This window comes from Ostreococcus lucimarinus, chromosome 13 (genome assembly GCF_000092065.1).
Source record: "Ostreococcus lucimarinus CCE9901 chromosome 13, complete sequence".
In the NCBI taxonomy this organism is placed as follows: Eukaryota; Viridiplantae; Chlorophyta; class Mamiellophyceae; order Mamiellales; family Bathycoccaceae; genus Ostreococcus; species Ostreococcus sp. 'lucimarinus'.
The window spans coordinates 1-23,027 of record NC_009367.1 but is presented as its reverse complement, the minus strand read 5'-3'; the positions used below and the strand labels follow the sequence as shown (position 1 = coordinate 23,027).

At 61.2% G+C, this 23,027-nt stretch overlaps 11 protein-coding genes across 11 annotated transcripts; 6 read left to right on the top strand and 5 right to left on the bottom strand.

Moving 5' to 3' along the window:
- The first annotated feature begins 1,181 nt into the window (after positions 1 to 1,181).
- Positions 1,182 to 2,330, top strand: OSTLU_51237 (predicted protein). Its single transcript, XM_001420992.1, has one exon. The coding sequence runs from the start codon at positions 1,190 to 1,192 to the stop codon at positions 2,270 to 2,272; it is 1,083 nt and encodes a 360-aa protein (XP_001421029.1). The 5' UTR covers positions 1,182 to 1,189; the 3' UTR covers positions 2,273 to 2,330.
- Positions 2,331 to 2,425: 95 nt separating this feature from the next.
- Positions 2,426 to 4,291, top strand: OSTLU_93571 (predicted protein; the record flags this gene model as incomplete). The annotated part of the gene is made up of 1 exon (XM_001420991.1): positions 2,426 to 4,291. One exon carries the CDS (start codon positions 2,426 to 2,428, stop codon positions 4,289 to 4,291), a length of 1,866 nt encoding a protein of 621 aa, XP_001421028.1.
- A 206-nt stretch (positions 4,292 to 4,497) lies between these two features.
- OSTLU_41794 (predicted protein) lies at positions 4,498 to 5,985 on the top strand (the record flags this gene model as incomplete). Its single annotated transcript, XM_001420990.1, has 1 exon — positions 4,498 to 5,985. One exon carries the CDS (start codon positions 4,498 to 4,500, stop codon positions 5,983 to 5,985), a length of 1,488 nt encoding a protein of 495 aa, XP_001421027.1.
- Positions 5,986 to 6,076: 91 nt separating this feature from the next.
- Positions 6,077 to 10,219, bottom strand: OSTLU_41836 (predicted protein; the record flags this gene model as incomplete). The annotated part of the gene is made up of 2 exons (XM_001420845.1): positions 6,077 to 6,259; positions 6,524 to 10,219. The coding sequence occupies 2 exons, from the start codon at positions 10,217 to 10,219 to the stop codon at positions 6,077 to 6,079; spliced, it is 3,879 nt and encodes a 1,292-aa protein (XP_001420882.1).
- Positions 10,220 to 11,177: 958 nt separating this feature from the next.
- OSTLU_9404 (predicted protein) lies at positions 11,178 to 11,465 on the top strand (the record flags this gene model as incomplete). Its single annotated transcript, XM_001420989.1, has 1 exon — positions 11,178 to 11,465. A coding segment is annotated over one exon (288 nt), but the record flags the coding sequence as incomplete, so codon positions are not given.
- A 1,159-nt stretch (positions 11,466 to 12,624) lies between these two features.
- On the bottom strand, positions 12,625 to 13,455 carry OSTLU_13156 (predicted protein; the record flags this gene model as incomplete). Its single annotated transcript, XM_001420844.1, has 1 exon — positions 12,625 to 13,455. One exon carries the CDS (start codon positions 13,453 to 13,455, stop codon positions 12,625 to 12,627), a length of 831 nt encoding a protein of 276 aa, XP_001420881.1.
- A 201-nt stretch (positions 13,456 to 13,656) lies between these two features.
- On the bottom strand, positions 13,657 to 15,303 carry OSTLU_17719 (predicted protein; the record flags this gene model as incomplete). Its single annotated transcript, XM_001420843.1, has 1 exon — positions 13,657 to 15,303. The coding sequence occupies one exon, from the start codon at positions 15,301 to 15,303 to the stop codon at positions 13,657 to 13,659; it is 1,647 nt and encodes a 548-aa protein (XP_001420880.1).
- Positions 15,304 to 15,834: 531 nt separating this feature from the next.
- On the top strand, positions 15,835 to 16,505 carry PRPS21 (Plastid ribosomal protein S2 small ribosomal subunit; the record flags this gene model as incomplete). Its single annotated transcript, XM_001420988.1, has 3 exons — positions 15,835 to 15,897; positions 16,037 to 16,120; positions 16,326 to 16,505. 3 exons carry the CDS (start codon positions 15,835 to 15,837, stop codon positions 16,503 to 16,505), a joined length of 327 nt encoding a protein of 108 aa, XP_001421025.1.
- Positions 16,506 to 16,964: 459 nt separating this feature from the next.
- OSTLU_7305 (predicted protein) lies at positions 16,965 to 17,495 on the top strand (the record flags this gene model as incomplete). Its single annotated transcript, XM_001420987.1, has 1 exon — positions 16,965 to 17,495. A coding segment is annotated over one exon (531 nt), but the record flags the coding sequence as incomplete, so codon positions are not given.
- Positions 17,496 to 17,762: 267 nt separating this feature from the next.
- BRAT3501 (predicted protein) lies at positions 17,763 to 21,296 on the bottom strand (the record flags this gene model as incomplete). Its single annotated transcript, XM_001420842.1, has 1 exon — positions 17,763 to 21,296. One exon carries the CDS (start codon positions 21,294 to 21,296, stop codon positions 17,763 to 17,765), a length of 3,534 nt encoding a protein of 1,177 aa, XP_001420879.1.
- Positions 21,297 to 21,449: 153 nt separating this feature from the next.
- On the bottom strand, positions 21,450 to 22,541 carry OSTLU_6409 (predicted protein; the record flags this gene model as incomplete). Its single annotated transcript, XM_001420841.1, has 2 exons — positions 21,450 to 22,043; positions 22,134 to 22,541. Coding segments are annotated over 2 exons (1,002 nt in total), but the record flags the coding sequence as incomplete, so codon positions are not given.
- Between the last annotated feature and the right edge of the window lie 486 nt (positions 22,542 to 23,027).

The following is a 23,027-nucleotide window of genomic DNA, read 5'->3' as shown; positions in this document are numbered from 1 at the left end:
CAAGCGCCCACCCTTGAGCTTGGACGGTTTCGCCACGAGGTTCAACGAACACGTCCCCGCCTGCTCGAGCGATTTCGGCGACCGCTTCTTGATGCGCTCCATGATTTGATTAGACTCCTCGCAAAACTCCATCACCAACAGACGAACGTTTTTCGTGTAATACGCCGCCGTGGCGAGATCACCAAACTCTAAAACACCCCCCGTGCTCGAAGACGTCGACGCGGTTTCTTCGCCGACGAGATCCGCCCCTCGACAGCACGCGTCCACGAACGCCAACGCCTCCTTCGCCCTCGTCCGGCACGGAATCGCGGCGATGACCTCGGTAAATCTCTTGACCGACATCTTCAACCCGAACGCCGCCATCGCTCGCGCCACCTCGCTCGCGTGATCGGCGTGCGTCTCCTTGACCAACGCCGCGACGAGCTTGTAATACGTCGTCTCGTCGATCCCCATCGGACACACCGTCGCGGGATCGCCCGGGTGTCGCTTAAACGTCCCATTCGCCGTCTCAAACCTATACCTCGCCATCGCGTGCGCGAAAAACTCGAACGCCCCGCTCACGTCCCCGGTGTTCACGCACCGCTTAATCTTCGTCGCGTACGCGATTTTCGGCGGCGGTTTCGCCGTCTTCTTCCCTCGTCCGCGTCCGCCGCCCCCGCCGCTCGGCGCGTGTCCGGCGTACCCGTACCCGTACCCGTACCCGTACCCGTACCCGTGCCCGTGCCCGTACCCGTGCCCGTGCTCGTATCCGTACCCCTGCGTCGCGCGCGCGCGCCCTCGTCCGCCGTATTCGCGTCCGCCCCGCGCCGTCGCCGCCGTCCCGCTCGGTCGCCCGCGTCGCGGATGATGCTGTTGACGCGCGTCGTCCCGCGCCCCCTCGCGACTCCGCGCGCGGTCATCCATCATCGCTCGTCGCGTCCCATCGCGCGCCGACGCCCGCGCGTCGCTCGCGTCGCCGTCGCGTCGTCCCGCGAAGATTCCCTCCGAAGATTCCATCCCGACGCGTCGGAATCGCGACGCGTCGGAATCGCGCCCGAACGATGCGTCCCGCGACGATCGCGACGCGTCGCGATCGTGACGCTTCGGAATCGCGTCGCGTCCGACGCGCGCGTCGCGACGCGTCGTCGCGATGTGACGCGTCGTCCCGAAGCGTCACAATCGATCCACCATGCGGCCGACGCTCGCGTCGATGCGCCCTCGCGTCGCGTCGCGATCGACGCGTCGCGATCGACGCGCGTCGAGCGCGCGCGCGTCGCCGACGGCGCCTAACGTGCGGACGATCCTCGGGACGATGACGTTCGGGTGGCGACACGCGAGCGAAGCGTGCGACGACGACGCGAGCGCGCGAATGCTGGACGCGTTCGCGCGCGCCGGGCACGACGAGATCGACACCGCGATCGCGTACGCGAACGGGGAGACGGAGCGAATCCTCGGACGCGTCGACGCGGGACGGCGCGCGCGCGTCGACACGAAGGCGAATCCGTGGCCGGGCGGGACGATGACGCCGAGCGCGGGACGAGGGGGGTTAGGGGCGAACGAACTGCGGGCGCAGGTGCGACGGAGCGTGGAATCGCTGCGAGGGACGAAGATTCGAACGCTGTATTTACACGCGCCGGACGCGGACACGACGCTGGAGGAGGCGCTGCGAGAGTGCGAACGGCTGCGCGTCGAGGAGCGCGCGTTCGAAGACGTGGGACTGTCGAATTTTTCGGCGTGGGAGACGGTCAAGGCGCACGAGCTGTGCGAAAAGTACGGGTGGAAGAGACCGACGATTTATCAGGGGATGTACAACGCGCTGACGCGAAACGTCGAGGCGGAGTTGGTGCCGGCGCTGCGGGCGACGAAGATGCGCTTCGCGGCGTACAATCCCCTCTGCGGAGGGTTGTTGACGGGGAAATACAAGGGCAACACCGACGTCGGCGCGGTGTCCGGCGGGCGATTCGCCGGGAACGACATGTATCAGTCTCGATTTTGGTTGCCGTGCTATCACGAAGCCGTGGCCGAGGTGGTGGAGGCGTGCGAGAAGCGCGGCGTCGCGCCCGCGGACGCCTCGCTGCGATGGCTCTACCGGCACTCCGCGTTGGACGGCGCCGAGGGCGACGCCGTCATCGTCGGCGCGTCGAGCGCGGCGCAGCTCGAGGCGAATTTAGCGAGCGCCGCGCGCGAAGAGCCGCTGCACCGGGACATTCTCGACGCCTTCGACGCGGGTTGGGAAAAGTGTCGCGCGTCCGCCGCGCCGTACTTTCGCGGCCACTGTAAAATCGCGCGTTGAAGTCATCATCAAGTCACTCATCGCAGTCACCATCGTCGCGCCGTACTTTCGCGGCCACTGTAAAATCGCGCGTTGAAGTCATCATCAAGTCACTCATCGCAGTCACCATCGTCGCGTCGTCACATCGCGCCGTCGCGCGCTCGCGGACGAAACATGTCCGTCGCGACGTCGCGCGCGCCGTCGCGCGCGCCGGCGTCGCGTCCGCGACGGCGCGCGCGTCGCGGACGCCGCGCGACGACGCGCGCGCTCCTCGCGACGACCCGCGGGACGTGCACCGCGCACGGACTCGACGGCGCGTTCGAGCTGACCCACGACGCGCGCGGGACGACGTTCGTCGAGCGCGTGACGCTGGCGCGCGGCGACGACGCGGACGCGCTGACGACGGAGAGCGGTCGGGACGACGACGGGACGACGTGGGACGCCGACTGGTACGGCGACCGCCGCGCGACGACGCTCGACGGCGCGCACGCGTCGGCGATGATGACGTGGGTGCGCACGAATCAGTGGAACGATGAACTCGCGGCGGCGGGACGATTGCGGAGGAAGAAGCTCGCGGAGGGGGTCGAGGCGACGGCGGCGCTGCGGCGGTACGGCGTCGAGGCGCCGACGCCGGCGAAGGTCGAAAAGCGAGGACGAGGGAGGGCGAAGCGACGAACGGGTCGCGGGTTCGGTGGATTCGGTGGATTCGGTGCGTCGAGCGACGCGCGAGCGCCTCGCGTGCCGAGGTGCGCGACGAGCGTGTACGCGGTGTCGATGCTCGACGGCGGTCGAGTCGGCGGAAGAGTCTTCGTGGACGAAGCCACGGGGTTCGCTTGGCGCGCGGAATTTTATCATCAACGCGGCGTCGAGACGTGGATGTTCGAAGGGTGGGAGCGCGTGGCGGTTTCGGAGACGGACGAGGTGGCGGTGCCGCGTCTCGCGCATCGAACGCACGCCGAGGGCCAAGTGACGACGTTTCGCGCCGAATCGACTTCGTCGGCGAGCGAGGATCGAGAGACGTACGCGGCGTTACCGAGCTCCAGCGTCGCGCCGTGGGCGAGCGAGCGCGCTTGGTCGGGCGATGACGCGACGATAGCGACGTGCCGAGGCGAAGGTGGACATATATTAGTCAAGGCGACGCTGGAATCGAGCGACGACGGCGGCGCTTCCCTGACGGATTGGTTCGTCCTCGACACGGCGTCGACTGGACTCGCCGTGGCGCCGCACGTCGCGGACGCCGTGTCTATGCCGTCGTTTGGTTCCATGGCGATAGTCGGCGTCGCCGCACCGCTCGAAGGCGCCCTCAGGCGTGGGAAAAAGTTATCCGTCGGCGCGCTCAGCCTGTCGTCGCCGATTTTCATGGAACAGAACTTGGACGGCGCGCTCAGAGTGCCGAACGGCGAGCGACTGGCGGGCGTCATCGGTTTGTCCGTGCTCGGCGCGCACGCCATCGTTCGCATTCACGCGCCGTTGCGCGTCCCTGGAAGTCGCGATCCACCAAAGTTGGACGTGCGCGTGTTTCGTCCAGAGGCGTACGAGCCGAGCGCCGAGATCGAACGCGCGTGGGAGCCCGTGGTTTTCATAGACGGCGTTCCGTACGTCGAGTGCTCGTACACGATCGCCAACGACGGATTCCAGGGCGTGACTGAGATGACCACGGAGCGCAGAGGACTGTTTAAGCTCGCGTTGGGGACCGGCGGGGTCGGCGTCGTGCTCGGCGATCGCGTCGCCGTCGAAGCCGACGTCGCCAATCGCACCAAGGCTTTACAGCCCGGAGGCATCATGTCCGGTCCCGGCGAGAGCGCCGGTCGTCTTCAGCGCGTCGGCGACGAGATCGTCACCGGTCGAATCGAGACCGTTCGTTTCAAATCCTTCGAGTTTAAAAACGTTCGCGCCGTCGTCCATCTCGACGGCGCGCCTCCGGACGCCGACCTCAGCCCGCACGCCGACGGCGCGGCGTGCGCCGACCTCTTCCGCGGCTGCGAGTTCGTGTTGGATTTACGTCCATCGAACCCTCGCATCGCCGTGTGTCCGCCCTGACCCGTCATCGCGCGTAATGCGACGCATTCATTCTCGCATTCGCGCGTCCCGCGTCCCGCGTCCCAGCCGTCCCAGCCGTCCCGCCTCCTTTGCCCGCCGCCGCCGGCGCGGTGCGCGCGTCCGCACCTCGCGACGCGCTCGAGCGCGCCGCGACGCGCGCGGCGCGGCGAGGAGACGAACGCGCGCACCGCGCGGTTCGCGCGCGCATGGCGTCGAATAAGCGCGCGCGCGCGACGCCCGCGACGACGCCCGCGACGACGCTCGCGGACGCCAACCTCATCGCGCAGCTCGTCGACGTGGACGGCGTCGCGGCGGGACCCGAGCTCGATTTGCCCCCCGACGTGGGCGCGCGCGAATTGCAGTCGCTCCTGCGCGAGCTGCTTCGCGCGTCGAGCGCGAATCCGGAGGACGACGACCGGCTGACGACGCCGTACGCGTTTTACGTCGACGGCGAGGAGGTGACGGGAGCGTTGGCGGCGACGATCGTGGAGCGGAAGATCTCCGTGGAACAGGTGTTGAAGATAGTGTATCAGCCGCAAAGTGTGTTTCGAGTGCGCGCGGTGACGAGGTGCTCGGCGGCGATCGCGGGACACGCCGAGGCGGTGCTGAGCGTGGCGTTTTCGAGCGACGGGAAACACTTGGCGAGCGGGAGCGGAGATTCGACGATACGAATGTGGAATTTGGATTCACAGGCGCCGAAACACACGCTCAAGGGACACACGAATTGGGTGCTGTGCATCGCGTGGAGCGCGGATAACGTGTACTTGGCGAGCGGGGGGATGGATAGCGCCGTGCGATTGTGGGATCCGATCACGGGCGAGGCGCGCGGAGGGCCGATGAAGGGTCACAAGAAGCACGTGACCGCGCTGGCGTGGGAGCCCGCACACGTGGCTTATCCCGTCGTGCGATTTTGTAGCGCGAGCGCGGATGGGTCCGTGCGAGTTTGGGACGCCGTGCGGCGCGCGTGCTTGTTTACCATGTCGGCGCACACGAAAGCCATCGCCTCGGTGAAGTGGGGAGGCGAGGGATTGATTTACACCGCCTCTCGAGACACGACCATCTACGTCTGGGACGCGAACGACGGCAAGGTGGTGCGACAGCTCAAAGGACACGGGCACTGGGTGAATTCGTTAGCGTTGTCGACCGAATACGCCCTGCGCACGGGGCCGTACGATCACACCGGGAAAAAGCCTGAAAACGACGCTCAAGCCAAGGCGCAGGCGCTGACGAGATATAAGGCGGCGACTGGAGGGAAACCGGAGCGCTTAGTGAGTGGTAGTGATGATTACACGATGTTTATGTGGGAGCCGTCGACGACCAAGACGCCGCTGCAGCGCTTGACTGGGCATCAACAACTCATCAACCACGTCTTATTCTCGCCGGATGGAAGATACTTCGCGAGCGCGTCGTTCGACAAGGGAGTCAAACTGTGGGACGGCCTTACGGGCAAATTCATCACTTCTTTTCGTGGTCACGTCGGTGCGGTTTACCAGCTCGCCTGGTCCGCCGACAGCCGGTTGTTGATGAGTGCGAGTAAGGATAGCACGATGAAGGTGTGGGACGCGCGATTGAAAAAGTTAAAGGAGGATCTCCCGGGTCACGCCGACGAGGTGTACGCGGTGGACTGGAGTCCGATGGGGACGAAAGCCGCGAGTGGGGGGAAAGATAAGATGCTGCGACTCTGGATGCATTAGCGAATGTAATAGTATTGGTCATTTTTACAAAGTGTCTTTTCGTAGCGACGCCGCGCTTAGAAGCGCGAGCACGTCGTAAAGCGTTCGCAGTTTATTCAGATTCGGAAAAGTCACTCTCATCATCGTCGTCGTCGTCTTCCTCCGAAACGTCGTCTTCAGAATCGTCGGAATCGTCGACCACGTAAGTTTTCGCCGTCCGGGCTCTCGCCGGGCGAGCGGTCGATCTCGGCGCCACCGGGGCGACGACTTCGGAATCGCTCTCGCCGCCAAAGTCCTCTTCGGAATCAGACGCCACGGCAGCCTTCTTTGCAGGTGCACGTTTCGGCGCGGCCGATTTCTTCGCAGGAGCTGGCTTGGAGATCGCAACATCATCGACGGCGGCGTTGATGGAGGACATGTTGAACGCGCTCGCCGGCTTGGCGGCGGCGGGCTTGCTCAACGCGGCGCCACCTCTCAACGCCAAGCGCTCGGCGAGAGACATCGGCTCGGTTTCTTCGTCTTCGCTTTCAACCTTGGCCACCGGTGCCGGTGCAGGTACGGGCGCCGCCTTGGGCTTCGCCGCCGCCTTGGGCTTTGCCGCCGCCTTCTTCGGTTTGGCGATTTCGAAATCGTCGTCGCTAAAGTCATCGTCCCATTCATCTTCGTCGCTGCTGTTCGCCGCGCGCTGCTTCGCCATCTTCTTCTTCGCGGCTTTCTTACCCGCAGCGGTGTTGTTTCGCGCCGCCGCGCGTTGTTGCTTCTCAAGAACGATTCGGGATTCTTCGTCTTCGGCGTCGAGGAGCTCGAGCGTCTGCTCCAGGGTGTCAAGATCCTTCATCCACAAGTCCTTCTCCGTCGTCTTGTGAAGCTCAGCGACTTCTGCTTCCTTGGCTTCTTTTTCTGCGCACAGCTCGTCAACTTTCTCGAGCGTCAAATTCCAAAGAGGCATGCCCAGGAGGTAATCGTAAGACCCGGCGACATCGTTGGCGATGAACTCGCCGTCTTCGTCGAGTTCGGCGACGGAACCCTTGTCGGTCTTCGGAAGACGATCATAGCACAAAGCTTCGAGCTCAGCGATGAGTTCTTGCTTCTTCTTGCGGTTCACGACAAGGCTTCCATCGACGACAGCGAGAATAAATCGCATCTTGTTCGACAAGCGCTTGAGCTGAGACTCGGCGAGACGAATCAACATTTCTCGGCGTTGCGAGTACGCCTTGAGACGCAGAGGAACGAACGCCTCTAAGATGGCGACCGGAGAAGAGTACTTGGTGATCACACCTTGTTCGTTGAACAAGTGCATGTTGGTGATGTTCAGCTTGGTGCTCAACTTGAACTTCTTCTCGATGCCAGACGCTTGCGCGGCGGCCAAGTTCTCCGGCGGCATCGTGATCACAAAGTGCACGGTGCTGTCGGTGTGGTACTCCTTGTAGTCGGTGATGAACGGCTTGGCAGTTTTCGTTTTTGGCACAAGCATTTCTTCGAGGAACTCCTTGTAATCCGAGGTCCACGATCGCAACGGCAACTCGGTGACTTCCAACGTGCACTCATCGCGAATGTTGTACGAGCCGGTGACGTTGTAGCGCGTCTCGCCCTTGACGAGTTCTTCCGTGATCGAACCCTTGAAGTGTCTGTACCACGGATGCATTTGCACCGGACTCTCGCCTTCGAGCACGAGTCGAATGTTTGCGATCAAATCTCGCGGGTTGAAGTTCGGAATACTCGTCGACCATCCCGTACCGATGCCTTCAGCGCCGTTCACCAACACGAGCGGGAGAACCGGATAGTAATAATCCGGCTCGATGCGCTGACCGTCTTCATCGAGGTAGTTCAACAACGCATCGTCACACTCCGGGAACATCGCGCGGCACACTTCGTGCAAGCGAGTGAAGATGTAACGAGGGCTCGCATGATCCTTACCGCCTTGTAAGCGAGTACCGAACTGCCCGCTCGGCACGAGCAAGTTGATGTTGTTCGAACCGACGAAGTCTTGCGCCAAGTTGACAATTGTCATCGCGAGAGAAGCTTCACCGTGATGGTAGGCGGAGTGCTCGGAGACGTAACCACTCAACTGCGCCACTTTGATGTCGGACTTCAGCTTACGCTTGAAGCACGAGAAGAGAACTTTGCGCTGCGACGGTTTGAAACCGTCCACCATACTGGGAATAGAGCGCAACAAGTCGGCTCTAGAGAACAAAATGAGCTCCTTGTTGATAAATTCGTCGTATCGAATGTCTTCACCGGTCATGTCTAAGAAAGTCCCCGGTTCGTACGCCGTAAGCCACGCCTTGCGATCTACGACGCGCTTTTTGCTGAACGACATGTCAATCAAGTCACCGTCACCGTCACTTTGCCAGACAAAGCTCTTTCGGTGGTGATCGAGAGACGCAAAGTATTCTTTTGCTTCGTTGGCGGTAGAAGTACCGAGACCCTTGTAATACTTGATGCTCCAGCCAGACGTGCCGTCGTTCGCTTCCTTCCACGCTTCGTACTCGGGCATAGTGTAGAACACCTTCGACTGCTTACCCTTGGTCGCCTTGATGATTGGCGTGATGAACTCGAGTAAAAACCCAGGAATCTTGAGTAGAGACGGGAAGTGAGCGTGCAAAAAGTTGATGAGCAAGCCCTTGATGTGCGAACCGTCGTGATCCTGATCGGTCATGATCATGAGCTTGCCGTAACGCAGCGATTTCGCGCTGTCGTACTCCTTACCGTGCTGTAAACCAAGGATTTGCTTGATATGATTGATTTCGGTGTTGTTCTTGATTTGCTCATGCGAAGCATCGCGGACGTTCAAGAGTTTACCTCGAAGCGGGAAGACGCCGTACTTGTCGCGCCCGACGACGGAGAGACCGCTCACGGCGAGCGCCTTCGCGGAATCCCCTTCGGTGAGAATCAAAGTACAAGACTCAGAGTTGCGTCCACCGGCATCGTTAGCATCGTCAAGCTTTGGAATACCTGTCAGACGCGATCGTTTGGCACCATCCGTCTTCTTGAGTTCCTTGCTCTGCTTGAACTGCGCCCACGACATGATGTTGTCGACGACGCCCGACTCCATGAGCTTCTTGATGATGGCATCTGAAGGCGCGTAAGCGCTGCCAAACTTGTTCGGTCTCGTGATGAGGGTCTCTTTGGTTTGTGAATCAAACGCCGGGTTCTCGATGAGCGCGTTGACGAATACCCAAAGATGGTTCTTCACTTGAAACGCCTTCAAATTCTTGCAACTCTTTTCCTTCTTCTGAATCTTCTCCAACAGCTTTTGAGAGATTTGATCTGCGACCGAGTTCACGTGCGTACCACCCTTCATGGTGCAAATACCGTTCACGAACGAGCACTGCTGGAACTGCGCGGTGTCGGAGATGGTGACGCACACTTCCCATCGATCCATCGTCTTTTCGAAAATCTTTGGCGCGTTCGCTTGGCCATCCAAGTACAAACTCACGTAATCACTGAAACCCTTCACCTCGAGCTTTTCGCCGTTCAAGTAAATGTTTGTGTTTTTGCCGATGTTACCCGCCGCGTCGTACACGCGCTTGCACATCAAAGCCGCGACGTCTTCGTTCACGAGGGACTCCATGCCGAACTTCTCAAAGTCTGGTTTGAATGTGATGCAAGTCCAGTTCTCGCTTTTCTTGCACTTGGAAAGTTCCGGTTCGCCCTTGACGCTCATATTGTTCTTGAACACTTGACGATATCGCTTTCCGCGCGAACCATCGCACGTTTCGACGATGAACTCGGTGGAGAAGATGTTCGCCAACTTGGCGCCGTAACCGTTGCGCCCGCCGACAACCTTCTTTTCGTTGTCGTCGTAGTTGCTCGACGTCAAAAGATGACCAAAGATGAGTTCCGGGACGTAAACGCCTTCGTCTTTGTGCATTTCTACGGGAATGCCGTTACCATCGTTATACACTCGAATCAGCCCTTGCTCGACGTCGATGTCCACGCGGAGTTCCTTCATCTTTGGGTCGCGCACCTTGTTGTCCGTCGCGTTGACGAGAATTTCATCGAAAATCTTGTACAACCCCGGCACGAAGGACACTTGCTTATGCGTCAAAGATTTTGTCGCCGCATCGTACACCCACGCCTTCTCCTCCGCTCGCTCGCACGACCCGACGTACGTATCCGGACGAAGCAAAATGTGTTCGAGCTGCGTCTTCTTTTGGTAAATCTCCTCCACGGATTTGTTATTCTTCGTCTTGTTCGTCGCGTTCCCGAGCGGCGACTTTGGCTTTTTGCTCGTCGGTTTCTGTTCGATCATCGCGCCCGATCGTCAGTCGTCGTCGTCGTCGTCAGCGTCGTCAGCGTCGTCGGCCGCGGCGTCGCCCAAACCGTCGATTCGGTTCGTTCCCCCGTCTCTCGCGCCATCGCGCGCACCTTGCTCTTCACCGCGGGCGAGTTCTCGTCGAACTCCGATTCCGACGCGTCGTCCTCGTAATCATCCTCGCTGTATTCGCTGTAATCCATGCTCACGTCCGCCATCGCGACGCGAGCGCGCGCGAGTGTGCGCGGGACGCGCGACGCGCGCGCGCGATGGCGCGCGATGGCGACCGACCGGTGTGTCCATTTTTTATGACCGCGCGGTGTCTCGAGTCACGATCGCTCGATTTTGGGGGTACAATCACCCCGATCGCCGTGTGCGTCGATGGCGTTCGAGCGCGTGATTCACCGCATTTTGCGCCCGCGCGCGCGCAGCCGCGCGTTCGCGCGCGCCCGCGCCGGGCGTCGCCCCGCATCGTGCGACGCGCGGCCGCGCGCATCATGGATGACGATCGAATGATTAAGAGCGCGTGGACGCCAGAGGTGCGAGAACGCCGCGATGGATGGAAATCGAGCGCCCCGCGCGCCGTCGCCGCGACGACCCGTCGCGACGTCGCCGACGCGACCCCGACATCGGCCACCGCGCACGGTTGGTAACGACCCCGGGTGACGTCGCGGTGACGGCGCGCGATGGCGCCGCGCGCGGGCGCGGGCGTCGCGCGCGCGACGGCATCGAGGGCGTGGATGGGATGTGTGCATTATATTTCATCATTCACGCGCGCGCGCGACGCGCGCGCGACGTCGCACGCGACGCACGACGTCGCGCGCGCGGACGCCGAGGATCTTATCGCCAGCGCAACCGACGGCAACCGACGGCGATAGGGCTTGGATGAGGTTGGCCTGCTAAACGCGGGCTCGGGCTCGGGCGGAGGACTGACGAATGCGCGCGCGCGCGATGCGAACAGGAGGATGAACTGCTGAGACGACAGATCGAAAGACTCGGTGGTCCGGGGAACTGGACCGCGATCGCCGAGGCGTTGACGGGGCGGTCGAGCAAGTCGTGTCGGCTGCGGTGGTGCAACCAGCTGAACCCGAGCGTGAAGCGAGGACCGTTTACGGCGGAGGAAGACTCGACGATTCTGGCGCAGCACGCGATTCACGGGAATAAATGGGCGGTGATATCGCGATCTATGCCGGGGCGCACGGATAATCAAGTGAAGAATCGATTCAATTCCACTCTCAGACGCTTAATCGCGAGCCAAAAGAAGGATGGCTCCGCGGGGTCGACGTCGGCGACGAGCGCGAGAGACGCTTCGTCGTCGCCGCGAAAGGCGCCGTCGCGACCGCAATCGCGAATGGGCGATAACCGAAGCGACGGTGTCAATGCGCCGTCGACGCCGAGCCGATCGAAGCGCGAGAGATCATTATCGCCCGGCGAAACGGTCGAGCAAGCGGGGTCGCCCAAGCGCTCGCGAGACAGATCGAGCAAGCTCGCCGAAAAGCGCGGGAACGTTGGAGATTCTCGAATCGATATTCCTCGCAAGAGTGCCGAGGCAGTGGCGATCGAACGGCAAGGTTTGGATAACCTCATTCAAGCCTCTCTCATGGAGCTCGAGCGACTGAAGAGCACGAAGGGTGAGATTCACGAGTGGGGAGCGATGCCCTACGGCGCCGCGCGCGACTGCGGCACGCCTGAACCGACTCGCTCGGAAGACGATGGCGTGGTTCCCACTTTGCTCGCTCCCAAGCCCAAACGCGGTGGCTTCTCTGTGCACGGGCCTTCCGATTTGTACGACTGGCGCTCGCACTCCCCGGCGCTCAGCGCGCCGTTTCTCGCCGGCTTGAAGCGCGTCGACTCGTTGACGAGTCTCAACGGTGATGCCTCGCCTTCTCGTCCGAGTAGTGCGCTCAGTGCTCCGGTGAGCATGCAAGCTGCTTCGATGTTACAGTCCGATGGCTGGTACGCGCGCATGCTGAACAACCTCGGCGCGCGCAAGATGGAGAACTCTGACGCGATGGATCGGTCCATCGCCGAGGTGAAGACGGAGTCCTTCGTGAAGCCCGTCCAAGCGAACGCCGCCGCTGCCATCGCTACCGCCAGCCTCAGAGCTTAAGCTCAGCCCGATATCGCGCCCATGAGAAGCACCTCATAGTACTTCGACACCAATCTGACCGTCCGCACAGATATCCAAGACACGAACCGAAATCAATTTTCGGCTCGCACGACCACACAGACCACTCATAATTCCCACCACCACTATTCTTTTCTCGCTCACTCGTGGGCGATGACTCGTACGTATGAAGGAGACGACAATACGTCTCTTCGCACCGCGCATCGTATATTTAATCCCATCGTAACATACTGATACCAAACAAACAACACGCGTTTCCATCGATTACAAACTACTAACTCAATTTTGCCAACTCGTCTCCGCGAGCGGCGGCCGCGACGACAGCGTTCATCATCGCTTGGCGCACGCCTGCCTTTTCGAGCTCATGCACCGCTGTAATTGTCGTCCCACCCGGCGAGCAGACTTTGTCCTTTAAAACGCCGGGATGTTCTCCCGTCTCGAGCACCATTTTGGCCGCTCCGTAAAACGTCTGCGCGGCGAGCTGTAAGGCGACGTCTCGAGGTAAACCGGCGCGAACACCCCCATCAGCCATCGCTTCGATTAAAATGAAAATATATGCCGGCCCAGACCCGCTCACTCCCGTCAAAGCGCTCATCTGAGATTCCATAATCACCTTGCACACACCCACCGCCGACATGAGCGCCAACGCCTTGTTCCTGTCGTCGTCGGAGCACGTGCTCCCGACGCACAGCCCACTCGCTGCGGCGCCGACTAAGCACGGTGTATTCGGCATAACGCGCACCATGGGCGGCGGCGTGGCGTTTTTGGACGTCCAAACCCCTTCCATGACGTCCAACGTCACGCCCGCGGCGACGCTCACGAAAACCTTGGGCTTGAGCTCGTCGGCGTCGCAGCCTCCGTAGACTTCTTCGAGGACGGATTTGATGTACGGCGGCTTCACGGCGAGAAAAACGACATCAGAAGACTTCGCCACGCTCACGGCGTCGGGAGCGACGACACCGCCGCGCTTGGCGAATGCTTCACGGCGCTCGACGTTAGATTTGTTGCACATCGTCAAGTCGGTGAATTTTATCATGTTTGCCGACACGAACCCGCACGCGAGAGCGTCGGCCATGTTTCCGTACCCGATGAAGCCGACGCGCATCGTGTTCGTTCGATCGTCGAGTCCGCAAAGTCGGTCGAGTGCGCGCGCAGTCGCGATAGTGACGCCATCGCGCGGTGGTGCGACTGTGGAATCGCGAACAAAGAGGTGACCGGAGCACAACAGGCGAGCGGGGTGGTATTACAAGCATAAAGCGCTGGTGATTAGTAGTAAAACAACAAAAAAACAGACGATCACGTATTATCAGACGTCCTGGGGTGCGTTGGAAAAGTCGTACTCCAACAACACATTGTTCGCGCCGTCGCATATGATGCGTTCGGCGTCGGCGTACGTACCGCCGAGCCAAATGGTGTGACCAAGAACCGCGTATCTCGCGTCTCTGCGAACGGCTTTAATGTTCGCCACTTTGGGCGGGGGCTTCACATCCAAGTCCCACACTCGAATCGTTCCGTCGTGAGCGCCGCTGACTAATCGACCAGGGCATCCCGTGGACAGAGACACGACGGCGGAGGTGTGTCCTCGAAGTTCGGCGACGAGAATCGGCGTGACTTGCGGGAGGCCTAGTTTCTGTCTGTTCATGCTCCTAAAACCACCGACCGTTTGTTCCTCGACCAAGTACCACACGCGGATCACGCCGTCGCCACCACCAGTGACTACGGTGTTCCCGTTCGGGCCGTGCGCGATAGCGCGGACGGTGGAGCCTTCGTGAGCAATCCAAGCGTTTACGACGGCTGTTTCGCCGATAGTCGTATGACTCACTTCCGCGCTCAGCAACGCAGCGGATCCATCGGCGTTTCCGATTGAAATCAACCCAGAGCTTTCACACGCGTTCAAACAAAGCGTGGGTTGTCCGCTACGCCACTCACCTTCCTTGGTGAGCGCCGGCGCCTGTTCGCGGACGTACTCGTCGGCGTCGATGAGCGACTCCTTGGCGTGCTTGGCAGACTTGACCTTGGCGTGCGAAGTCGCAAGAGACCAGCGACACAAACGACCATCGAGAGCGACGCTCCAAAGTGAGCCTCGCGCGAAAGTAACGCCCGTAACGACGTCGTCGTGATTGGCGCAGCCGAGCTCGTGCAGCGCGGCGCTATTCTTGCACGCCTTGTACAGTCGTACGACGCCGTCTCGGCCTCCGGATGCGACGTGCGCGAAATCATACTTCTCTTGCTTCGGCGCATCTTTCGTGATCGCCACCGCCGTGACCGCACCGCCATCGTGCGCCCCCAAGAGCACGCGTTCTCCCAACGGCCTGGCGTCGACGTCGGACCAATCCTTCTTGTGCGCCGCGGGCGACACTGCGAGCGCGGAAGCGTCGACGACGTCGCACACCGCCACATCACCGCGCGCGGAGCCGACTACGGCGTACGGATACGCCACCGAGACCCTGCGTATGTAATCCTGCCCGAGATCGTAAGCCACTCGCGGCGTCGCCGCCCCTTCGTTCCACCTTTTCCTCGTCTCCTCCTCCGTAGCCTCCTTGCGCGCGCGCACGAGCGCGACGAACTCGTCGTCGTAACTGGCACCAACTTCACGTTCACGTTCCCGAGCCTGAGCCGACGACGTGGACATTTGCGCGCCTTCTTTCGCGCGCGCCGCCGCGCCGTCCTCGCCGTCCCCTTCGCCCCCTTCCGCGGCGTCGCTGCTCAGGTACCGCTCGTACCCACCCGAATCGTTCGCGAACTCTGCTCCATCGCGAACGATGGTTTTTCGCCTCGTCGTCCTCGCGCGCCGCGCCGATCTGTCGACCCACGACGCCGTTCGAGACGTCGACGTCGCGCTCGAACATCGCGTCGGCTTCCCGCCGCGCGTCGAAGACGTTGACGCCGCGCGCGTCGACGCTCGGTGATGCATCGCCCCGATCGCGCTCGCGGCGGGTGCGCGCATCGTCATCCTCACCTCGCGCGGCGTTCGCGCGCGCTCGACGTCGTCACGCGCGTCGCGCGAGGCCGTTCGCGTGGATTAATTCCCCAATCGTATCCCGCGAACGGCGGAAACGGACGCGATGCGATGCGTCGCGTCGCGTCGCGGCGTCGCGGCGTCGCGCGCGCGAGTTGAGATTGAACCCTTCACGCGCGCGACGCACGCGTCGTCGTCGCCTCGGTCGTCGTCGTGTGACGCGTCACACGACGTCGTAACGCGCCCGCGCGCCCGCTCGAGATATTTTCGCGCGAACACTCGAAAAAAGGCAGATCCACGCGAATGCGACGACACGACGCCGCGACGACGACGCGCGCGGATTGGCTAGACTGTCTAGGGTTTGGGACGAGGGCCTTCGTGTGAGTATTAGATCGCACTTATATTTAATTATATACGAGATTTATGTCGTATAAATACATGGCGCATCGACGCGCACGCGCCTCGCGCGGCCGTCGCGCCGACGCGCGAGGTTCGGCGTCGGCACAACCCGACGACGTCGCGACCATGGCGTTCATTCTCGGTGGATTTTCCCACATCTTCGCGTTCAAGGGCGCGTTCCAAGCGGAGGTGCGCGATTGAAATAATATCTCGCGCGTCTTCGAGCGCGCGCGCGCGACGGACGCGGCGCGCGCGCGCGCGACGCGGGGCGATGGCACCCCTCGAGACCCGCGACTGACGACGCGAGCGACGCGCGCGTTCCGTGCAGGTGACTGTGGGTGAAAACGAAAACGCCGAGAGCGCGATTCGACGATTCAGAAAGGCCGTGATGTCTTCCGGTCACATCCAAGAGGTGCGCGCGATCGCGACGACGACGCGCGCGCGCGACGAGTGGACGAGTCCACGGATAGGTCCCAGAATAGGGTTACGCCGAGGGGCGCGCGAGGCGAGCGAGCCGTCGCCGCGGTGGACGACGCGCCCGAGCGCGCGATGGGCATGCGCGAATGACGATCGACGATCGATGACTGACGAATGATGGATGTGACTCGACGACGCAGACCCGCCGCCGTAGATACTTTGAGAACAAGCAGGACATTCTCAAGCGCAAGCAATCGACGCCGAGAAACAAGAAGGGCGGCAAGCCGAAGACTGCGGCGCAAGCTATCGCGGAGAAGGAAGCCGCCGCTTTGAACCCGCAAGGCCAACGCGCTGGTGGACGCGCGCGCTTCAACAACTGAGCGTTTGCGTAGCCGCGATATAGGTTTGGGCGAGCTCGCCTTCGATTTAGCTTTGATTGATTCGATGTTCGTCATCCGGGAGAGGATGGTGTAATCTTACCGTAACACACAACACACTCGTCAAAGTCGTCGACGGCGGCATCCTGAGCGCCGCACGACGCGCCCGCTCATCGCCGCGCGCGATGTCTTCGCGCGAAGTCGTCTTCGCCGCCGGATTGGTCCGTGTGGTTTGCAATACTGATGAAAACCTCGCGCGTTCGAACGTTGACGCGTTCGCAGAGGTTGCCGCGCGGCGTGCGGGCGTAGACGGCGTGCGATCGTCGTCGCGCGCGCACGGCGAAGACGAGGACAGTTTTTGTTTGATTAACTCGCTCGAACCGACCGCTTCGCGCCCTCAGCGCGCGTCGAACCGGCGCCATGTACGCACCACGTCAGCAACCACGGATGCAGCGTTCGTTGAGTCAAAAGAAACGCGACCAGGCGGCGGCGCGTAAGCAGTATAACAATGAATGGCAGATCGGGTTGATGAACGCACCGTGCGCTGATCCTGGGTTCTGCTGTTACGCGTTCTTTTGCGGACAGTGCGCGGCGTACGGGCAGAGAAAACTTCAAATGGGGCCGGCGTGGCCGTCTCAGTACACGTGCTGCAACGGAGGCACGTGTATCTCGGGGAGGTGCGGCGAACAATCGAACCCGGAGCTGTGTCTGTGCTGCGAGGTGGTGTGCTGTTTCCCGAGCGCCATGGCGACGACGCGTTTCATGATTCAAGACGAACAACGCGTGATGAACACTCAGTGCGACAACTGTCTGATCGGCTTCATGTTGCTCACCCAACAAATTGCGTTTTGCTTGCGTTGCGTCGCGATGGTGTCGCAAAACCCAGATATCGAACGATTGGCCGACGCCGTGGATTGCCTGGCGGATCTCACGTACGCCAGCGTGTGCGCGTGCATGCTCACGCAACAGCAAGTGCAAATCAGATACCGCGACAACGGCGGAAGCATCGCCCCGACGGGACGGATGGCGGGTGGCGTGACGACCGCGCCGCAACCGCCGATGATGCAAGCCGGTGTGCGATCCGGTCCGCAAGTTGTCGCGCAACAGCCGCCTCCGACGTACGTGTACACGGTGCCTCCGACGCGTCCGTCCCCGCCACCGCGCCGCGACGAGAATTATTACCCGACGGTTTAGGGACGAAATTTACGCGACGATATCAACAGTAGCTTAGCGTGTACCAAGATGAAATTAAAAAAGAATTTACGCCTCACCGTAAAGCTTCGCGAACGCCTCCTTCAGCGCGTCCGCGCGCAAACCCCGTTCCGACACTTTGCTCGCTGCGTCGTTTGCGACTCGAGCGATGTCGCTCGCCGACGATTCAAGCCGCGTGAAGTCGTAACCGCTCTTCCTTGCCGCTTTAACGAACGTGGCCACGGCGGAAGTTTTGATCTTCTCCACTTCCGCGTCTTCCTTCGCCGGCGGGCCGGGTTTCGAGACTGGCGTCGGAGGTTGCGCCGCGACGACGTCCTCTGCGGCGTCTTGTTCCATCGGCGTCGGATCGTCGGCGGCTTTCTCGTCTACCGCGCCGTTCTTGCGCTCCTCCTCTTCTCGAGCCTTTCTCTTCAGTTGTCTTGCCAGCGCTTCAGGGTCCTTGACGAAATCGGGATTTTGCCAAACCGGCGCACCCTTGGCGGCTTCGTCTCGTTTTCTCGTGGGTCTGTCTCTGTCGCTGCCGGAATCAGCCGCCGCCTCTGCCGGCGAAGCGTGCGCAGACGTCTTGCCCTCGCGCTCCTTTCGCGCCTGATCGATCTCGTTGCACCTCGTTACGAGCTGAGGATCGAGCGCTGATACCATTTGCGCTATGGTGTCCTCTAAAGCGTGGGCCTTGCTCAACATTTGCCTCCCGTCGTTTGACTCGGGGCGTTCGCCCCAATACTCGTGAGCGCTCTTCGTGATGAGATTGGCATCCTTGAGGAAGGCGTCAATCGTCGTGTACTTCTCACTATCTACTTTCCAAAGAAGTGTAGAGAGGTCCATGGGATCGGTGACGCGTTGCGAATACCCGGGCAACTCGTCGTCGTTAATCGGCGCCGCGAGCACGTTCCACGCCTTTTTGTACAAGAGCTTCGTCACGACGTCGCGCAAGAACATGCGCTGCTGACGGAGCAGGTGATTCTCCGCCGCGATGGCGGCTTGAGAAAGTTTTTGCGATCCGCGTTTGACGGCCTCTCGACCGCTGCCTTCAGTCGGGCGAGGGGCTCGAGTGAGAACTTCTCGTTTGAGCGCGGAAGCCGGTGCTCGGCCGTCGATGAGCTCGCCGCGGGAAGCCGCGACGTCTCGTCTCTGTGCAATATTGAAAGCCGCATCACAAAGCGGGCGGTAGAATTTCGTCAACGATGCATCGTCGTACGTCGTTGGCATCGCGATGGGGTTCCAGCGAACGGACGCGAACGACGCGCGAAGACTCTCCTCGAGTTCATCGACGGTGGCGACGTCCGCCGTGGTGATCAACATCACCGGGAGATCCGCTGGGATGTCGCGAAGAAGCGTCGTCAACGCCGCGCGCAGCGTCGGCGTAGAACTCTCCCACCAAAGTCGAATTTCTGGGAGATACAAAATTGACGGCGCCGCGCGGCGAGCCTCCGTGATGGCAGTCACGAGAGCTTCCTCGGGCGAGCGTCCAGAGTCGCCGAGAAGTGATGGCATGCCGATCGCGTGGACGGGAAACTGCTCTAGCGCGTGTAAAAGCGCCGATGTGAGCTGATTGTAACCGCTAGTTTCTGCGCCGTGAATGCAAAGCGCCGTGCGCTGACAAGGTGGACGTCTCATAAATTCGAGCGCCGCGGTCGCCGCTGATTCGCTCGGCAGCGCACCAGCGGCCTCATCGCTCACCGCCGCTTGCGCGAGTATATCCTCGTCTTCTTCCTCGGCGACAGCATCCGTGATTTGACGGGCCCCGGAATTCACGCCCACAGCTTCTCCGTCGCCATCGAGAGTGATGAACGTCGCCGGCGGAAACGTCTTGCGAATGCTCTCCAAGCACGCCTCCAGTACGCCCTCAAGAAGCGGCTTTTGTAAAGGCGTAAGCGGCCTCGCGTGCGTGCGTGCGGCACGATGCGACGCGGGAACTATTGCCGCGAGCGCTGCTCTGAAATCTGCTCGACTCGGAATCACTTGCTTCGGGTCGATGCTCAACCGCTCGTCGGATTCGTAAATTTGCGGATATCTTCTGCGAAGGGCGTGAACCGCGGCTTCGGTGCACAAGGCTTTCAAATCGGCGCCGCAGTACCCAACGCACTTCGCCGCAAGGTCGTCGATGAGCGCTTCCGACGGACGCTGCTCCCACGCCTTGGTGTGAATACGTAAAATTTCACCGCGCGCCTTCACGCCGGGAAGCGGAAACGCCAGCTCGCGATCAAATCTCCCGGGACGACGTAACGCACCGTCGATGGAATCCACTCTATTCGTCGCGCCAAGAACGACAACACGACCTCGATTATCTAAGCCATCCATGAGCGCGAGTAAGGTCGCCACCAAAGAGTTGTGAATTTGATCAGTCTTGCTCGATCGCACGGGCGCCAAGCCGTCGAGTTCGTCGAAAAAAATTATTGCCGGCTGCCGCTTTTGTGCCTCTTCGAACAGAAGACGCAGCTGCCTCTCGGATTCGCCGACCCATTTTGACAAGACGTCAGCTCCCTTGCGCATAAAGAACGCGACTTCAGAGCCTGCGCGACTGCAAGACGCGGCGAGCGCTCGCGCGATGAGCGTCTTCCCCGTGCCCGGCGCGCCGTATAAGAGCACACCCCGCGGCGGACTCATTTTAAAGCGTGCGAAGACTTCTGGGTATAAGAGCGGTAAGAATACCATCTCTTTCAGCGCGTCGACGTACTTGTCCAGTCCACCGACCGAGGAGAAGGACAAAGTGGGGTCGACGGTGACTGGTGTAATTTCGGCGTCGACGTTTGGACCCGGCGCGGCACTGGATGGACCGGCGCCCGCGAGAGGATACGCGGGCGGTGCCTTAAACGCATCCATGGCGCCAGCACCGAGATTAAATTCGCCGTCGTCCGAATCTTCAGAATCATCGATCCACCTCCCCGACGTCTGTCGTCTCGAGCGCTCGCGCGACGACGTTTTGTCTCTGTCATCCTTCCACGTCGTACCGCGACGTTCGAACAATCCTGGACGCCCGGAATTCGAGCGATCTTTACCACTTTCGGGTCGTTGAGGCGCGAACCGTTCCGGCGGCGGACCACGCGTGCGTTTCGGGTACGTTTTGTTCGCGACGTCGCCGATGTCGTCGTCGTCCGTCTCTTCTTCGCCGTCTTCGAGCTCTTCCTCCTCGTCGTCATCGTTTCTCTGCTTGAATGTCGGCGAGAGTCTATTCACACGCTCTCTTGCGCGCGTACTCCTTCGCACCGGTTCGTCGTCGCTCTCGTCCTCGATGAAATCCTCCTCGTCCTCCTCCTCGAACTCGTCGTCGTCGTCGTCGTCTTGCTCGGCGACAAACTCATCGTCGTCGTCGTCGTCCACGTATCTTTTCCGAGGCTTGTTCTCCTGACGACTCGATCGACGCTTCTCGCGCCGCACCATCGTCGTCCCGTACGTCGTCGTCGTCGTCGTCGTCGCGCGTCGTCGACGTTTGAGCGGCTCTTCTTCCTCCTCGGATTCAAACTTCTCCTCGGCGTCAACCTCGGCGTCGTCGGCGCGGTGTTCGTCGTCCTCGCTCGACGCTTGCTCGCTTTCCGCGTACGATCGTCGCGCGCTTCGCGACGCCGCGCGAGGTCGCGTCATGCCTCGACGCGACCGCGACGTCGTCCGAGATGTGACGCGCGCGAGGCTGACGGATGGGACAGCTTCTCCGCTCTGTGTTCGATGAAAACTTTTCATCTCTTTTACGCGCCTGCGCTTTGTTTTTACATTTCTACGCGCCTACGCTCGCAACTTATAGAACAACATGAACGCCTGCGATGATTTCACCTCGTTCTCATCGGCCTCGCGCACGACAGCGTCGTCACACAGGAACCAGGCACCGTCTCGCCTCACGTACGCCACGTAATGTCCACCTTCGAGGACTCCGCTGTGTTGGACGACGCTGTACAACTCGTACGCGGCGTCGTGGTTGGTTTCCTTGCAATCATGCGCGTGATAAGGCGACATGTCCAGGTCGAACGGGAAGTCGACGTGAATGTCGTTCTTGCGCATCGACTTGAAGTCGCCCTCGAAGCGCTTGAAGTGAAAATTTAAGATTTTCGGAACGCGTTCAAAGCGGGTCTGCTTGCCGTGCGATTCGCTGACGACCGCGCACGCCGAGCACACTCGACGCGACGTGTTTTCGATCGTCTCCATGGCGGTGAAATTGCTCAAGCACTCCATCAGGCTCACTCGCGACGATTTCGTCGCCGGAGGCACGTCGAGCGAAACGCCCGTCGTCGCCTCGCGCGTCGTCGTCGAAGCGCCGCACGACGCACACGCGATATCTGATCGCAATACGCCCGCGAATGCGGTGTGAAAGACGCATTCACACGTCGCCGCGTCCTCCTTCGCGGCTTCGTTCTGCGATCGCTCGTATTCGTCCTCATCGTCGTCGCCGAACGCGGCTTCCAGCGAAAGCAGCGCCGCGAGACCCACGGCGCGTTTCTTGCGTGGTCGTATCGACCTCCCCAACACGTTCGCGTGCGCCACGGATAAAAAGCTGAGAAAAAATTCGTGCGCGTCCTGTTGCTGCTCCTTCGCCATCGATGGTTCGTTCACCCACCACGCGTACAACAACTCGCCCGCCACGAGCGCCGTCGAAGCCGTCGAAGGCGCGCTCGACGTCGCCACCCGCGCGTCGTCGTACGCCTTGCTCACGTACTCGTCGAACGCGCACGCCACGCAATCGTCTATCTCGCATCCCCCCGCGCGCCGCGCGTGGTTTTCGCGCAAGAAATATTCCACCACCGGTGCCGTCGAGACGAGCGTCTGCAATATGCTCGAGAGGAAGCACGTGTTCCCCATGTTGAGGCTGCCGCGCAGACCGACCGGGGCGCGCGTCGTCGTCGTCGTCGTCGTCGCCGTCGTCGTCGTCGTCGTCGTCGTCGTCGTCGTCCTCGTCCCCGCGCGCTCGACGCTCGCGTCGTCCATCGCGAGGCCGCCGCGCGTCTCGCGATGACGACGCACGCCGACGACGCCGACGACGGCGACGGACGCCGACCGGGGCGCGCGGCGATCGCGGGGATTTTTCAACCGACACCGACCGACCGACCCGAACGGCGAAACTTTTCATGCCTCAGTACGACCCAGAGAACCTAGGAGTAGGTGTAATAAGTATTAGCTAGTCGGTCGGTTACGGCACTTCTCCCGAAGCGCCTCCCTCCCTCATGCTTAGGGTTTAGGGTTACTGGAATTCCGGACTTTTTTAGGGTTTAGGGTTTAGGGTTTAGGGTTTAGGGTTTAGGGTTTAGGGTTTAGGGTTTAGGGTTTAGGGTTTAGGGTTTAGGGTTTAGGGTTTAGGGTTTAGGGTTTAGGGTTTAGGGTTTAGGG